This window comes from Branchiostoma belcheri, unplaced genomic scaffold (assembly GCF_001625305.1).
Source record: "Branchiostoma belcheri isolate BF01 breed outbred unplaced genomic scaffold, Haploidv18h27 scaffold27, whole genome shotgun sequence".
Taxonomy (NCBI): domain Eukaryota; kingdom Metazoa; phylum Chordata; class Leptocardii; order Amphioxiformes; family Branchiostomatidae; genus Branchiostoma; species Branchiostoma belcheri.
The window spans coordinates 418,131-436,152 of record NW_017803876.1 but is presented as its reverse complement, the minus strand read 5'-3'; the positions used below and the strand labels follow the sequence as shown (position 1 = coordinate 436,152).

General features: G+C 44.5%; 1 protein-coding gene across 1 annotated transcript in view; it reads left to right on the top strand.

Annotated features, from left to right (window-relative positions):
• The window catches only part of LOC109472224 (baculoviral IAP repeat-containing protein 6-like), a 154,294-nt gene that overhangs the window by 49,748 nt on the left and 86,524 nt on the right, over positions 1–18,022 (top strand). The window contains 20 exon segments of the mRNA XM_019771825.1: positions 190–308; positions 1,198–1,335; positions 1,775–1,893; positions 2,318–3,066; positions 3,459–3,601; positions 4,162–4,288; positions 5,071–5,262; positions 5,437–5,637; positions 6,484–6,625; positions 8,409–8,546; positions 9,733–9,986; positions 10,633–10,738; positions 11,360–11,495; positions 11,668–11,756; positions 12,159–12,381; positions 13,022–13,692; positions 14,653–14,846; positions 15,411–15,650; positions 16,541–16,705; positions 16,995–17,159. Of these exon segments, the coding sequence (XP_019627384.1) occupies positions 190–308; positions 1,198–1,335; positions 1,775–1,893; positions 2,318–3,066; positions 3,459–3,601; positions 4,162–4,288; positions 5,071–5,262; positions 5,437–5,637; positions 6,484–6,625; positions 8,409–8,546; positions 9,733–9,986; positions 10,633–10,738; positions 11,360–11,495; positions 11,668–11,756; positions 12,159–12,381; positions 13,022–13,692; positions 14,653–14,846; positions 15,411–15,650; positions 16,541–16,705; positions 16,995–17,159 (4,311 nt within the window).

Sequence of the window (18,022 nt, the reverse complement as noted above, 5' to 3'; positions counted from 1 at the left end):
GTCCATAAGCATGCTTCTGCATTATTTTAAGAACAGCAAACTGGAAAAATTAATATATAATTCATCAGGTAGGCTTGTTATTGAATAAAGATCTTAATATACAGACAGCAACAACAACGATTTGTTTATGCAAGGCCCTGATTTCTGCTAGCCAACTGTTACTGATATATGCTATTTTCCCTGGCCCAGGTTCCATCAGCAGCCTGCTGTCCTGCCTGTCGTGGTTCCCCAACATGCCCGTGCGGTCCTGGTGCCTGGCCTGGAACACTCTCAGCCTCATGGCCAACATCCGCACACCCGCCCTGCAGGTACATGCCAGGCTTTTAGATTATCGCTTCAATAAACCAATGATATGATATATAATCTCATATGTGGGGTTGTGTGACATAACGGCACAGTGTTACACGAATTTCCTCACTCCACCCAGGAGTAAAATGGGAACCTGACTTCAGTTGGGGAGGTATAAAAGACAGTGGAGAAGGAGAGGGATGGGCTCAGCCTTCCAATACCATGCCCTAGGCACGGTGGATTAACAACCCAATGCCCATATGGCCTTAAAAAAGGCTACGGGACCTTTACCTTTGCCTATAACCTCATATTATGGATTTTTTTAATGTATTTGATATTTTTTACCACATTTTATTGACATGTAATATGATGAGACCAATATGCTTATGTTTATTTTAGAACAAGTTGTGAATATTGTATTGACATTTATGTCATACATGGGCCGCGATTTGGTATGGGTGTCCTGGCCCGTGTGATAACTGGCGGTGCGGCCCAGGGTTCTTTACGCGCACGGCTCAGGCTTCCAAATGTTCGATAGAATAATTCAAACATGTTTCGCGCGTACCTAGTGCGCCATTTCCAAAACTTAAATCACTGATGTCAAATGTTGGAATTGACGTTGTTACACTTTTTGTTTAGGGACACCAAATTTTGGCACATTTCGCATTTAAAGGTCTTTTTTCTTGGGTGTGTATGACACAAATAAAATACAACACGGTGTATTCCGCATCACCCTCGCCCCAGCCCTTTGCGGATCAGATCTCCCTTTGGCCTTCAATCCGATCTGCGGTTCTTCTGGTGCCTCGGGCATGCATCGTGTAGTATTCTATATGTACTGACTTAGCAATTTAGCCCTCAGGGCTGCAAGAGTGATTTACATTTTAATAAACCATTCATCATCATCATCAGGCCAGCCCGCTGGACACGTCGGACATCTGGCTGGCCTCCAGCATCATCGCCGACGGCAACGTCATCCCTGTGGTGGTGAGGTTCCTGTCGGGAGCCACCGTGCAGGGCCCGCCCACACCCAGCAGCACCAATGTGCAGGTCTGGATCTATCATAATTATGAATGCTCTGCATTTCACAAATCTAACGAGTTAGCAGACGTGATAGTAACGTGTTTGTAAACGGAAAAGTAACGGGTTAGAAATGCGATAGTAACGGTGATGTTGGTTAACTACATGTATGACGGGAACAGTACTGTCTTCACATGTATATATATATAACTTGTATCAATAATTATTGATCATTATGATAATTATGATCAATTGTCTGGAACCCTGACATCGTAGCTATTTTGGAGCCCTGATATCGTAGCTACATATCTACATGATGGGGGCATTGAAACTCATTTAAAAGACAACTTGATACAGAAGCAATTACTGTAGAAGTGTATGAGTGAAGACTATTTTTTCCATCGTCTTTGTCTTTCAAGAGTAGAGTTTTCACCGTCCTAATGAGTTTTTGTTGTCCCGTGTTGTTTAGTATGGTCCAACTGTGACTCAGGCGTTTCAGGACTTCCTGGTGAGGCTACAGCTGCACAGCAACATGGACAAGTTCCAGGACCTCATGCTGCGCCTGGTCTACATTCTTGCCAGTGATAGGTACTTCTTCTTTTTATACTTTTTACAAGTCTTGAGTTGACTTACAAAGTCAATGACACTCAAAAGACATAAGTCCTTGTCACGTTGAACCGTTTTTCCAGTTGCTCTTGGTTAATTAAATTTTAGTGATGCTGATCAACGAAGAGTGATCCAGAAGTTATCTCCAGTAGTAGAATTTGAATTGTCTATGATTATATACCGGTAACAAATCGTGGGGAGCGGACGAAAGCTAAAATGGCTGACACTCAGGCTACAGGAACACTGCTGACTCTCGAATAATTGGCTGGTGGCTTTGTGTTTACTGTATCAATTTTGTATTTTTACACATTTGAATCTTTTAAGTTAGTAACAAAATTAATACATTTTAGTTGAGTTCTATTGTACTGTCTTTGCTAACATGGCTCTGTGTATATACTTGTTTCAGGGGAGCATTCCAGCTGTGCTTGGGGCCCCTGGACACACAGGTCCACTTCCTGGACTTCATCCTGGAGCAGAACTTTGAGTCGGTGGACACCACCACGGCGATGGGCGTTATAGAGTCCATCTCCTCTCTCGTGTACAGCTACATCATGTGTTCCGAGTCCCTGAACTCCCGGAGCCAGTCTGACAACAGTGTTAGTGCCCGCTCCTGCTTCGGCGGGCTGTTCGCGAGCATACTACGCCCCGCGGACGCCCGGTCGCTCGGGGAGGGGAATCGCGACGTCCTCATGTGCAATCTACTCAAGCTGGTCAAGACCCTGGTCAAGATCCCGCTGCCCCAGTCCAGGCTGTTCCAGATGACCCACAGGACTCCCAGCAGCGTGGGCAGCGCCGACGCGGCGGCAGAGGGGGAGAGCAGCAACAGCTCCGCGGAGCTCATCATCCAGACCAACTTCTCCGAGCTGAACAGGAACTCTACGGACTCCAGCAAGCTGGCCACGACGCAGTCCCCGGGGCTGAACGTCAGCGCCTCCGACGAGGAGAAGTCGTCGTCCGGAGAGTCCGGCGGGGCCTCCGGGTCATCGCCCGAGAAGAAGCCGAAGTTCACGTCATGTTCGCACGTGACGGAGACCGCGGGCTGGGAGAAGAAGCAGAAGTGTCTGGCAGACCTGGTCCTGGGACACTCCAACACCATGGCCTACCTGCTGTCAGCACTCAGCGGCTGTAACAGCAACACCATGGCTATGATAATAGGTCAGTAGTACTCAGTACAGTACATTGGCAGAACAGACTGCGTCTGTGTAAAACCCGTAATGTTTTGTGCATGGCACTTTGGCAGAGCATCTCATTTAAGGATATGTAATGTATATTTCAGGATGACCATACTTTTCCAAAGCTGTGTCGGAAAAGGTATTGTCTACAACAGATGAAATACTGATTCAGCGTTGACCAAACATCTAACAAAACCATGAAAAATTCAGGTTTTGTCCAGGCATAGTAGGTTCTGCTGATATACTGGTCAGTAACGTGTTTGTATGTTGAATGAACCACTGCTTAAAGCACAGTTTTTATTTAAGTCTATTTCAGTCTCCAATGAGGTATCTTCCACTCAGATTTAAAAGATTTCATTTCTGTTGTCCCCACAGGAAGCAGTGGTCTGCACATCACCATGAACGACAGTTTCGCCACCTCGGACCCCCTGTCGGCCGGGGACGGCATCTTCATGATCCTCTGTGCTCTCAACAACAAAGCCACACAGATAGAGCTGGTGCTGCAGCCAATACTACAGGTACAGTACTGTTAGTAGCTGCTAGGGGATAGGTACATGATTGTGTAGTCATAGTCTTTCAAGTCATAGTTTTTTGTGACTGTCTAACAGACAGAGAGAAACAGACTGTAGCTGCATGTGCTATTTAATGTGCTGTCAATAGTTTTCAGCTGAAGGAAAGGAGAATGAATGGATATTAGTTACTTTACATACGCACCTTTACGAGTTGCCCTGCCTACACAACATATAGCAGAACAATTCATGATTGACACATTGCACTAAAATAAACAAACACTGTATTGAGCTTAGCCTGGGTTCCATCCTGATTAGTTTACGTCCGCTCCCACAGTTGATGGTAGCGACTGTGGGAGCGGACGTAAACTAACCAGGATGGAACCCAGGCTATATTGAGCTTGCTCCAAACCTTTTCATGACAGTCACAGTACTTCTGTTTTTGAAAATAAAGGAAAATTTGCTTTATTTAGTACATTGTATCTACAAAGCAGAACTGTTACAACTGTACCTAATCATCTATTATCAGTTTGTGCTTGTTACTAGTGCCATGTTTCTCTGTTGTACAGTACATGTCGTGTGGGTTCAGCACACAGCAAGGCTCCCTCACCATGTGCCAGCTGTCTGAGCCGCTCCTGTGGTACATCCTCCGGGTGCTGGACTGTGAGAAGTCCATCCGCGCATTCAACGACCTGGGTAAGTCACGGGATAATGTCCAACTTCAGTATACTATACATGTGGGCAATCACTCGTGTGACCTTTATTCGCGTTCAGATACAGATTCATGTACAGATACAGTGTATGCAGATACAGATTTTCCGGGTATGATGACCGTGTCAGTTCCTACACCTGAGTGAGGTTTGACACGGTTGCCTTCGCGTGGATTTGTTTAAGGTGGATAACAGGTTGAGAATCTGAGGCCCACACACACTTCAGTATACAAAGTCAGGGCTCGCACTCTGTATAACTGTAAGTGTGTAACTCGGTACCATCCTTGGTGCTGAAAGCCATGCAGTTGTGTTCTGATCAATTGGTGTCAGTGGAAAGCAGCTTCATTAGTTATGCAGGGCTCAAAGTACTTTTTTCTGCATACCTGCACTGGTTTAAGCAACAATGAAAATTACCTGCACCAGACAGGTTTCACCTGCACCACTCAGAATTGAGGAAGTATGGATCATACTAAAAATTGTTCAGAAACCATTGCCAGTATTCTTTTATACTCTGGCGACATTCACATAAGTCTTGCAGGTCAATAGATGCTGTCATGTACAGTAGTTTCGTTAAAAGTGGAAAGGAAATAGGACAAGGTATAACTGGGAAAGACTGGAAACGTAAAAAAAGACCAGAAAATTGAGAATGGTGGATAAAACTGCTTGTCAGATCATCTGAGGTGCCCCAAAGGTAATTAGACTAGGGGACAGATGAGAGATGAGATAAGATGTAGGAATTGAAGTCAACTCTTTGTCGATTTGTTGCAGGTGGTATCCAGGTGATCTGTACTAACCTGGTGCGGTCGAACCGATCGGCCATCAACACCAACCCCAGCCTGGTGTCCACCATCATGCGGTTCCTGGACAGTGGCAAGAGCCTGAAGACCCCTCCCCTGGCCCGGCCAGTGGCCAACACCGACGTCGACAACATGGAAGGCCTGCACAACTTTGCTCCTCTGGGTAGGTTTTCCCTAGTGAGAATTTCCCAGTGCAATGAACCAGCAGGAATTTCCAGTGCAATGAATGTGTAAATACTGTACATGGCGTCTGTCTTCTCTCTCACGACCAGTGGGAGATTAGCTCTTCAGTGAGATAAAACTGGATCGAGATCACTTTCCTTTTCCTTCCCTGTAGGGTCCATCACCTGCAGCAGCCCGTCCACCCAGCCGCCTGACGTCCTGATCCAGGCCGCCCCCCCGCACCGCCGCGCCCGCTCGGCCGCATGGTCATACCACTTCATCCCGGACGAGGTCTGGTGCAACCTCACCATTAACCTGCCCGTGGCCATCCTGCTGAAGGAGGTGCACATACAGCCCCACGCAACGTCACTAGCAAGTAAGTACAACATGTACTAGTTACTATACAACGTCACTAGCAAGTAAGTACAACATGTATACAACATACAGCCCCACGCTACATCACTAGCAAGTAAGTACAACATGTACATGTATACAATATACAGCCCCACGCTACATCACTAGCAAGTAAGTACAACATGTACTAGTTACTATACAACATACAGCCCCACGCTACATCACTAGCAAGTAAGTACAACATGTACTAGTTACTATATAATGTCACTAGCAAGTAAGTACAACATGTATACAGCATACAGCCCCACGCTACATCACTAGCAAGTAAGTACAACATGTACTAGTTACTATACAACGTCACTAGCAAGTAAGTACAACATGTATACAAAATACAGCCCCACGCAACGTTTGTATAGTTAAGAGGAGGAGGGCCTTGTATAAGCATTCCATGCTTCTCCCCTCCTCCTGCACCTGTTTTTATCCTTGTTTTGTATTATTACTGTCTGTTTTGTTTAATGTGCAAATCAATAAAATCAAATCAAATTATACTGTATATGTACTTTACTTCTTACAGGCAGCCCCTCCCTCCCATACCCTACTAACTGCCGTATCTTTGATATTGTGTTTAACTATATCCACCACTCTGGAAGATTTGACCAATCTCATTAATGTTATGCTATAGGTATTGGTGCGCCAGCCACTTATTTTATGTTTATGTTATACTTTATGTCATCTTTATGTTAACATTATTTTGTATTATGTTTTATGAGCAGCGGATTTACATAAGCACAACAAGTGCTTCCTATCCAATGCTCAAAAATCCATGTGAATAAAATAGAAATAAAAAAAATCAAATAATCTTCTGCAGCGTCGCCGTCTGCTGTGTGTGTGGAGGTGAGCCGTGACGGCTCCTCGTTCCTCCCCGTCTCCAGCCCGGTGTCCACCAGCGGACTCACATTCATCAAACTCGTGCTGCAGAAGACGGAGATCGCCACGGCCATATGCCTCAGGTTTGTCAGGTTTACCCTCGCAGTTAAGGTGTCCTCCCTGGCTAATTTGGCTTTCCATCATTTTCTCACAAAGAAATTTAGTTATTAGAGAATAACCTAATTGCCTAATTAAAATTTAGTTATTCTCTAATAACTACGGGTAATTAGTAGATATCAATTTGTGCAAACCTACGTTTGTAGCTTTGACCATTATGCACATGAAAATTATACTTTTATTTCAGTTACTTGCACCAAAGTGCTATATTATAACTTTAAAGATAATTACATTTGGGGCAATAAAATGTGATGACGTCATCCATATGGTCCATAAAATCATATTCATAACCCTTTTGTACCCAGGTATCAATATTCAGTACAACTAAAGTTCTTTCTAAATTTCTTTGTGAGAAAATGATGGAAAGCTAAAATGCCAAATTAGCCAGGGAGGGCACCTTAAGTTAAGCCTTCCCGCAACCATTAGCATGGTCGTATATGGTGGCGCCCATCTCCGTTTCGTAGCCCTTGGGCCACACAGTTATGCATTCACTACAGCAGGGGGCTAGTCCACTGGTAGTGTCTCCCATACTCTTCCCCAAATGCTGAGTGCTAAGCATAGAAAGCAGTATGTACCATTTTTAAAGTCTTTGGTGTGGCTTGGCCGGGGACCTACCGAATGCAAGGCAAGCACTCTATTCACTTGGCCATTGCACCAGTCATAATTTACCTTTGCTGTAGGAAAACACATTGTTTTTGTTCGATGTCTTCTTTTTCTTCAAACATATATAAAGGTATGCATGATAGCTAATGGAGTTTAATAAAGTACAGTGACCAGGATCAGTTGACTGTCACCATGGTAACTGGTGGTGTAGCAGACATCCTGTAGTGTTGGATTATATTTTGTAGCAAGTGGCAGAGTTGGAGGGCTTTCCTCAAGCATGAGACGTCCGGCTTTGTATTTGTATTATGTCCCATATGAGAGAACATCCGTAATGGAAGTTACGCAGTATTTTCACAAGCTGAGTGAGAAAATAGGTGTAAAGGGGTGCAACACCAGGGCCTGCTAGGGATTTGACTCAGAACCTTAAGCGAGATTCCTCTCCGGTGGCACAACACATGCAGACTTACAAACACCAACCGGGGAAGAAAGTCACCATTCTAGACCGCTAAAGTAGATGGTTTGAATGAGGAGTTTACTAACTTTTAAACAACTTTTTAACTTTTCTGACTTTCCAACCGTTCCATCTTTCCCTTCCACTTTTGATTATAGATATTATTATGATTACTTTATTAATTTGATGATGTTGTGTCTTTGATATTGTATAATGCATTGATATGTTTTGCTATTTTGATATTCGTAACTTGTTGTTAGGTCCTGTATATTGTATTGACTTGTCCTGTGTTGTGTTGTATGTACCAGTGGCAGCCGCCACCAGCCTTTGGCTGCCTGGCTCCCACTCGTAATGCGTTGTTTGGCATCACCAATAAATGAAATGAAATAAATGAAAATGAAAAGGAGTCAAGGAAGCTGTGCACATCAGGTCCCGCTCCCCGTCCCTCAACCGTGACCAAGGACGCCACAGGCTCCCACCAATCTACAACTCCCTCGTCCAGTCACGTGACCTGGGTGACCCTTGACCCTTGACCTAGGTCACGTGACCCCTCTTATGAGCTGAAGAAAGATGGCGGATGCCACCTGAAAGCTTCTCCTAGCACAATTTTAGTCGTATCAGTTTAATTCCTTCTCTAAACCTTAACAGTAGATTCTGAGTCAACAACCCTAACCACAAGCCCACCTTGCCCTCAGGTTGAGGCGGCCGAGGGACTCCTCCTCGATAGGCCTGTCCCAGATCCTGTTGTTCGGGCTCACGGCGTTCGGAAACACGGCGACAACCCTGGTCAACAACCCGTTTGTACCAACGGAAGATGCAGTGTCCAAATCCAGGTGAGGTCTCGCTGTTCTCTGTCATTTATGTGACACTGTATACATGTGTAACGTAGAGTGGATGTATTGAACTTCCTAAAGCTAACATCTTTTACACTGCAGTCGTTCTTAAGTAAAACATCTGTAGCTGCATAGTTCCTGTGAATAAAAGCTCTAAACAGAAACTACATGTATGCAGCTCCAGAATAATGTCTTACTGAAGGGCAAGTACAGTATGAAAGATGTTGCTTAGTTATAATATCACTGAACAAGGTTTCAGACTAATGGCTGCTTTCCAAACTATTCCAAGTGATTATTGCTACACTTTTGTAGACTACAGTGCTTTCTTGACCCACAAAGTTGCTCCTAACAACATGTTCCCTTGCATCATTCTGTTACCTGAATTTACCTGAACCATCAGTCAGGAGCTTGATGGCGAGTAGCCTCTATAGCTAGTAGCTCCTCCATCGAACACGGCTTTGATATAGCTGTCAATAGGGCTTATTCACCACAGATGGTCACGTGACTCTTCCCCCGGCAACGAGCATTGTCTGCCATTAGGGGGTGCAGCATGGTGCCTATCGCTGTGGTACGCTATGCAAACTCTTGGCGATAGTTTCTCTACACATCCTGATACAACGCTTCCAGACTCTTAAAGGGTTTGAACCGATCCTGTGTGTAAAAACTTCTGCCCCGTGAGTACCAAATACGAAGCTAAGTCGCGTCAATGGACTCCGCTGGCGGTAGACGCCGTCTCGATCAGACTGATCAAAACTCAACAAAAATGGGTCAACCCCAACAGATTTTATTTTGTTCCAGTAACGAGAGGTATGAGTGGTGGTAAACTCTTCGTTTAATAGGACAAAGGACAGTTTACCTAACGTTTGTCGGCCATTTCAACGCTTGGAAACTCGCTGTAGAGATACCCCAAAATGGCGTCGCACGGGACATGAGGGGTGGTGACGTCATGATGACGTGTGGTGAATAAGCTCTATACTCTTAAAGCTGTTGACACTACTCTGGTGCACTACTTTGTCAGGAAGTTTATTCCATGCTAGAATTGTTCTCACTGATCAACGATCTATTACAGCTCATTCCTTGAAAAAGACTGGAGCTGTACAGTCAAAAACAGTCAAAAATTTGGGTGAGTCCAATTTTTTGTGTTGGCAATTGCAGTTCAAACTCGTTTCATGATCTATAATTGCAGTGTTGGCTGGCTGAGGCTGCTGCACCACACCCTGACACACATCCAGGAGATGGAGGGTCTGATTGCCACGGCTGCAGCCCCCACCCCCAGCCTGATGACCACCTGTGTGGCCCTGCTGCTGTCCCCGCACGCTGGGGTGTACGCCTGTAACATCGAGGCGGTGCTGCTGAAGATCGGTCTACATTCCACGGAGATGGGCCTGGCCCTCATAGACATCCTGCTGAGGAATAACTCCTGCTTACAGACTGAACATGGTGCGTGTATGGTGTATATAGTAGAGGTGATTCATTCCTCGAGCTAACCAACATCTCACACACACACTCATCTTTCAGTAAGACATCTGGAGCGGCATAATTCCTGTTTGGAACTTTTATTCAGCCTGTCACACTTGAAGAAGCTTCTGTACACTTAAAGAAGCCACACAGGCAAAACCGGTCGTGTGACAGGCTGAATAAAAGTTCTAACCAGTTAGCTTGAGGAGTGATTGGTGGGTGTATGGTGTTAAAAGTCGGGAAGGTGAATGAACTTCATGTCCCTACACGATGGTTACGGGACTAGCCAATCATTTTTGACAGCCACAATCAGAAACGGAAAATAGTATGGCCACGCCTAGCCAAAAGCATCATGCAAGGAACAGTGCAAGGAGGAAAAAAAAGAAGGGTAGGCAGTGGACAAGATGGGAGAATGATATCAGAGAATGGGCATGCATGACACTACAGTAAGTGAAATGCTAAGAGAAACAGAAAACAGAAAGGTGGAGAAAATTTTTTGTCAGATCATCATTATATTCTGTCAATTCGAATAATTAGACTAAGGGATAGATGAATCATAACTTTTCCCAGAGGTTTCATTGTATGTAATGTACAAGACGTGTACTTTATTGCCTTTTGTTTATTTCAGAGTCGCCTCCAAGTTTGTTAGGCAGACAGAACGGCATCTCTTCAGACTCCACAGTAGACATTGTGTACCAGCTGGGCATGACACAAGACCCTGGAACAGAGCACAGGTACATATTACTATCATGCAGCATTTTACCTTGATGTAATTGTTAACATTTCTGTAGAAAGCCCAATGCATGTTAGCTTGGTGATTTTTACTGCATACACAGTCACGTGGTAGTAACATGAAAGAAATTCTTAGTTCTTTATAGCTACATCTAGTAAATTAACATTTGATTGGTACCTTTTAATATGTCTGTCATAAAAGCTCAGTACCAGAACTAGAAGGAAGGCTTTGATTCTGCAGATTTTTGACCTTATACTGTCTAGCATTTGTACCACAGCTTAAGCTTTACTACATACATGTATTCAGTCCATGGCGTTCATAGTGAAAGTTTTATCCCCATCAAAGTACAACCGTTGCTGTTGTGGCAGCAGGTTTTAACCTTATCTTGTCCAGCATTTGTACCACATATTTTTACTACATTGATATTCAGTCGGTATATCAATCAATAGTTCATGTTTATAAACCTGAATTTCTCCTCTGGTCTCTTAGTGTCACCGACGAAAGGTAGTGGATGCTACCTGAAATGTCTGACCATTTCCAAAATCATGTCCAGTTGCTTGGACTGTTTTTTGGTGTACGCATTTAGTCCATAGTGTTTTAGTAAAAGTTTTCTTCCCAACAGAGTACAAGCCTTGCTGTCCTGGCTGGGTGACACGGCTCGGGTAGCACTGAGGAAGCACAGCTGCATGTCGTTCCGCGGGTCCATGGCCACCCTGAGTAGTGTGGAGCAGGTCCTGAGTACACCGTCCCCTGCACACATCCACTGTGTAGCTGCCATCGTCTGGGCCAGCTATGAGCTGCCTGTACAGTACAATCTACTGGACATCCTCTCCCAAGATTTCCTCAGGTTGGTTTTCTTTTCATCTGTCTTCAATAACTTAAAGCCATTTAAGTAGCGTGATGGTCCTGAGTACACTGTCCCCTGCACACATCCACTGTGTAGCTGCCATCGTCTGGGCCAGCTACGAGCTGCCTGTACAGTATAATCTTCTGGACATCCTCTCCCAAGATTTCCTCAGGTTGGTTTTGTTTTTCATCTGTCAGACTCCAATCAGTTATGTTCGTCCAATATGTACTTAATTGATTTTAACAATTGCTCTGCAATAAGTAAATTACGAATTAGTGCACACCCTCTCAAAATTGAGAGAGGGCGGTACAAGAAGCTCCAAGTATATGAACGAATTTGCAAACATTGTACATTGAATACGGTGGAAGACGAAACGCATTTTATATCAAATTGTACCCCTCTATAGCAATGAACGAAATGAACTCTTTGACGTAGCCTCCAAATTCTACCCAAATTTTCACACATATACAAATGAAAAGAAAACTACTCTCCTCTTAACATCCGAAAACCCACAAATTATAGAAAAAGTGTCTCAGAGTCTTCTGTGAAATTGATGACATTTCTGTACAAACAGTTCCATCTACGAGTGGTCGATGGTGCTTGAGCTGGGCTCGCCGCTGAAGAAGTCTGTGGACGCGCTGATCTGCGCGGTGTGCCACGTGAACCCGCGCTACTTCGCCATGCTGCTGGAGTGGATGGGCGTCGCCCTCAACATGGCCAACAACTCCACCGACGACAACAAGGACAGGAACGCATCCATCTCAGACGACACCAAGGAGGCCCACCAGGAGATGAATGTACGTAGCATTTTGTTTTGTGTTTATCTTATTGATTATGTTATAAATTGAAAAGGTAAACAAATTACATAAAACAAAATAGTGTGCAGGCGGTGGTTGGAAGCCTTCAGGGCTTGTACAGGTCCCTCCTCCTTCCTAACTTAATCACGAAATGATAGGCATGAGATCAATATGATAAATGAAAAGGAATTAACGCAAAAAAATATAACGAAAACTAATACATATGAGTGAATATCATACTAACTAATATAGTAATTGAAAATTAATTAATGAATACAAAGCATAATAAATGCATAGCATCAAGCTTTGTAGAAAATTCACATTTTCTGTTACAGTAGTAAAGTCACCCACTTACATCCAGATGTAACTTAAAGGATATGCATGGTAGAGCGCTTGGGTCTAAAAACAAAATGTCTCAATTCAGGTGCAGAACCTCTAGGTTTAGAAACAGCACGATACTGTTCATTGTTGAGCTACTGAATGCCTAGCCTCGACCGCACTTCTGGATATAGTGTTAACTATTTGTAGATGACACATCTTTTAATTTTCATCTATGCCCCAATTCAGCAATTTTCTAGCTGTAATGGCATATTATCTGCTGTGTTATTTTAGTACTGAAATAAACCTGTTATTCATTCAGGAGCACTTTGACAGCCCCATGCCGTCCCTACCCGTACAAGACTTCAGCCACCTCGTGTTAGACGAGAGCCATCTCAACACGCTGGCGTTCGCCTGCCAGGCGCCCAAAGCCGTGACCCAGCTGCTAGACTCCGGTTTCCCGGCCATGCTGGCGCAGGGTCTGTACGAGTTCTGCACCCGGGAGATCCAGAGGTGTCTTCGGCAGGACGAGGAGCCGCCCGTCTCCCCCCGCCGGGACCCGAACACTTTATGCATCACCACGGACCTTGTCGCGCCCGTGTTAAACTTCCTGGCCAGCGTGGCCATGGACAACGTCATGAAGGACTGGCTGGGCGGCGTCCAGGGAAACATCTTCTGGCCGTGTCTGCTGTCCATGCTGTGTAACACCGCCCCTCCCTCCTCCACTGCGGTTCAGTACTCGTCGGCGGCGTCGCCTGCCATGCAAAGGACGTCGGCGAGCAGTAGCAACGTGCTGGGAGGGCAGCACAGGACTGCGATCGAGAACGCCACGATCGCGTTCTTCACGGCAGTGATGTCGTGCCACAAGGAGAACCAGCAGCTGGTGTCCACCGTGCTCTGCTCCGTCATCAGGAACCGCAGTGAGATGATACAGAGCCTCCCCGCCCGGGGCCACGGCACACACAACCTCGTCATCTCAGGATTCACTCGCAGGTGAGTTACAAACTTACAAATTGTTCAATATAGTAGCCTGTAAGCGGCTTCAGACACTTACAAACTGGTCATCTCAGGATTCACTCACAGGTGAGTAACAAACTTACAATGTTTAATATAGTAGCCTGTAAGCGGCTTCAGACACACACAACCTCGTCATCTCAGGATTCACTCACAGGTGAGTAACAAACTTACAATGTTCAATATAGTAGCCTGTAAGCGGCTTCAGACACTTACATGTACAAACTGGTCATCTCAGGATTCACTCGCAGGTGAGTAACAAACTTACAATGTTCAATATAGTAGCCTGTAAGCGGCTTCAGACACTCACAACCTGGTCATCTCAGGATTCACTCGCAGGTGAGTAACAAACTTACAAATTGTTCAATATAGTAGCCTGTAAGCGGCTTCAGACACGCACAAACTGGTCATCTCAGGATTCACTCGCAGGTGCGTGCCGGCTGAGAAAATTCTTTCTATGATTTCTTTCTTTTTTTTCCCTTGATTTTGTCATTGGGTCAACTTGCAAGTGTTTACTAGTCCATAAGAACTATTGGTCAGCTGCTTACTGTCTACAGCCTTTCAGTATTACTGGCCGCTGCCATGTACATGGTGCAGTACTCTTTTCTACAAGCCTTTGAAACCTTTTGAGTTTCACTAGGTCACATATATCCCTCACTTTGAAAAACTGTGTTTTAGATATCTTTAGTGTAGCACCCACCTGGTATGCACAGTTTAAACATACAAGATCCATGCTTTCCTTGGAAAATTTTTAATTCTTGACCCCCTGAAATGCTATTTTCTGCATTTTCAGGACAAATTTTGCTGGTAGATTAAGCTTAGTCTAATGACATCTCTTTGTCTGTCAAGGATGACTGATTGGGCAGAATTTTTGTCCGTTCATGGTTAACTACAATGTAGAACACTGTATTAAGCCAATCTCTACCCCCCCCCCCCTAGGTTGTTCCTGCAGCTGATGCTGGAGGATGAGAAGATCACGGTGTTCATCCACTCCCCGTGCCAGCTGTACAAGGGCAAGTCCAACGCCACGGCCGGCATCATACAGCACCCCATGTACGGCGCCGGGCACAAGTTCCGTACCATCAGCGCTAAGCTGTCCTCCACATGCAGCGAGGTGCTCTCTCTCGTCTCAGGTCAGTCTCTGCCCATGATTTTCAGTTCAGTTTGGTTCTTCCATATGTGGTGATGTCCAGTATGGCAGCTGACAGGCCATTTGGTTGTTCAGATCAACTTTATCCTCCAGTACTTTATCTTCAGGTTTAGTTTTATTATTCAAACATAGAGCATCAGATTCTGAATAAGGTGCATATTTATCTTTCATGACTGTGATAAGTTATAGCTGCAATAATTTAAAATTATGTCTAGCTAAAGCCTTGCTATACGTACTTAAGTTGTCTGTAATTTGTTATAGTTTGAATCTACAGCAGCTAAAGAAGCACAATTACCCTTCATGACTGTGATATATAAGTTGTCTCATGTGTGTAAACAAATTATGTCCTCAGATAAGGTAACAGGTTTTCACATTGTGAAAATTAGCTTTTACTTTACTTTACAACTGTTACTTTAAAATCTTTCCGAATAGTTACAGTAAGGACCATGCTTTCATAGATAGATAAATTTTTCCTGCAATTGTTCTTGTCTCCTGTGTCCATGATGCCGGTGCCAACCCAGACCCCTTGCCGTGGTGTGTTTTACAGATGCAGGTACTTTCTTGTTCCCAGACACGCCGTCCCTGACGCAGAAGCTCCTTGAGACGCGGGAGGAGAAGATTAAGGTGGACGAGGAGGTGGGGAAGACGCAGAAGAAGAAGGAAGGATCCGGAGGGGCGGGATCCAGCGCGGGGGCACAGGGCGAGAGCAGCTCGGCGGAGAGCACGGAGAATGGGGTGGAGGGGGTGGAGACCGTCACGCTGGCTGCAGGTCAGATGTTTGCCAAAGGTGCAGTAAAGCAGTGCTGCTTCATGATCTAGATGGGAAAATAGCAAGACAGTTAAATAGAGATGCAATGGCCATACATGTATGTCACGATCGTCAGGACCAGCCAAAAGTAACATGCAAGGGACAGAAAAAGGAAGAAACAGAGATGGGAGTGAAATGTTAAGAGGTACAGAAAACTGAGAAGAATCATCAGTGCTACATCATGATTTAGGGAACAAGGGAGTTAGGTAGAAAATGTAAAGATGTAGTGGCCACGTGCTACGGTTGTCTGGACTTGCCAAAAGTATAATGCACAAGGAAAACGTTAAGGAGAACAGAAAACTGAGAAAGGGGAAAAAGGACTGCAGGTCAGATGTTTGCCAAAGGTGCAGTTCAGCAGTGCTGCTTCATGATTTAGACTAGAAAGCTTTGAACAACAATACTCCTGCAATTAGATATGGAAAGATTGAGTGTAACAAGTCATTTGGTGTAATGTAGTCAGCTGCCGCAGCGCTGCGTGCCTGTAAAGCTGGTGTGTTATGCCGTAGGGCAGTTATACCGGCTGTACCGATACAGATACAGATAGACGGGAACAAGGGAGTTAGTATACAACATAGAGAATTTGATGTAATTTTTGATAATATATATTTTATACATCCTACTCATAGAAATGCAGAGCACTTAATACATCATGTACACATGTATGTCAGTACTGGAATCATGCTATAAATTGTACAGACAATGCAATGTGTGTACAGACATACTGTCTTATGTATCTAGAAGATAGATCTAGAAAATACAAATATTTATTTTGTGGTGATTTGCTCTTTTCAGATTGGAAGCTAGAACACAGACATATACTTAGTTAGCATTTTACTTACTTAAACTATGGTATGATTATGTTTTTCCAGGCCTGAAGTCTAAAGCTAAAAGGTCTGACTCGAAGAAGGCCACCCCTCCCCGACCCCCCACCCGGCGGGGCCGCAACCCTCCCCCCTCGTCTGACAAGTCATCTTCATCGCTGTCGGCTACCATGAACATCCCAGTTCTGTCACTGTACCACAAGCTGCTGCCAGGTAGGGTGATCTGGTTCAGTCATGTAGAATATGTGAGCCACGTTACAGTCAGCTATCAGAGCTCTGTCCGCAGATATTAGCATGTTTAGTAGAAATCAGAGTTACCACTCACATGTATGATGTCCTGCCCCCCTCCCACAGGCCAGCCCCTCCCCTCAGACATGACTCTGTCCCAGCTGGTGGTGTTACTACAGGAGCTTGACTTCACCATGAAACTGTCTGCAGATATTAGCATGTTCGGTACAGTTTAACTTGCTTACATGTATGATGTCCTGTCCCCCTCCCACAGGCCAGCCCCTCCCCTCAGACATGACACTGTCGCAGCTGGTGGTGTTACTACAGGAGCGAGGCATGCCACAGGGCTACCCCTCTCTGGACTTCACCATGAAACTGTCTGCCAAGAAGGTCCCAACCGTCAAGACAGACAACAGCAAGAAGCTCAAGACAGAAAAAGGTGCGTTGTTTTATGACTTGCTGGTCTTCAGCAAGTGTCTGGGTCTATGAGTCAGCTTTTCTTTGTTTTTCTGGAGCAGAAATTCTGTGTGGTATCTCTTTTGAATAGACACGTAGAAAAGATTCCAAGAGCAGTGTTCACCTTGTTTTATTAGAATCTAAAAATCTTGTCCAAAAACATGCAGACAAGAACAAGAATTGTTCTTAGGATTACATAGAAACAACTGTTACAATGATCAATTAAAAAATGTGACTTGTGCATGGAGAAATATGAAGAACAAGATCAGGTAAGACCTTGCACATGTATGTTTTCCAGTAATAACTTAGCCAGCAAAATACATGTTGATACAACCAGAGATGTACCCAAGTGTCTTTTAAATCACCAGTCCAACTTTTCAGTAACTCCTAGGCTATTAAGCTGTTTTGTGTCATGACCTATTTCTTCCTAAAGTCTGCCCTGAAAAAGATGAAATTTAAGTTTGATGAAAAGTTGTTCACCTCCAGAACTGGTTGTACCCATGAGATGTCTTTGGAACATCTCTGGTAACAAAAAGCACAGATGTAGCCATGCATGCAGCAACCCTCCTCAGCTCTGCCATTGCCATTTGTGCCAGTTGCTCTGTCTTGTCTGTCCTGTTCTCAGGGTGTTCACTGGCACATAACACCATGTACAGACAGGGAAAACAAAATGCCATGGAAATCACCAAAAAAAGATCCTTGAACTTAATGGAAAATTGTCATTTGAATTCAAAAAGATTTTAAAATTATGTTTCTTGTCAATTGAGATACATAATATTAACATTTATGTTACTACTGCAAAATTACCAGATTCTTGATACGAACATAAAGATGCATTCATGACGC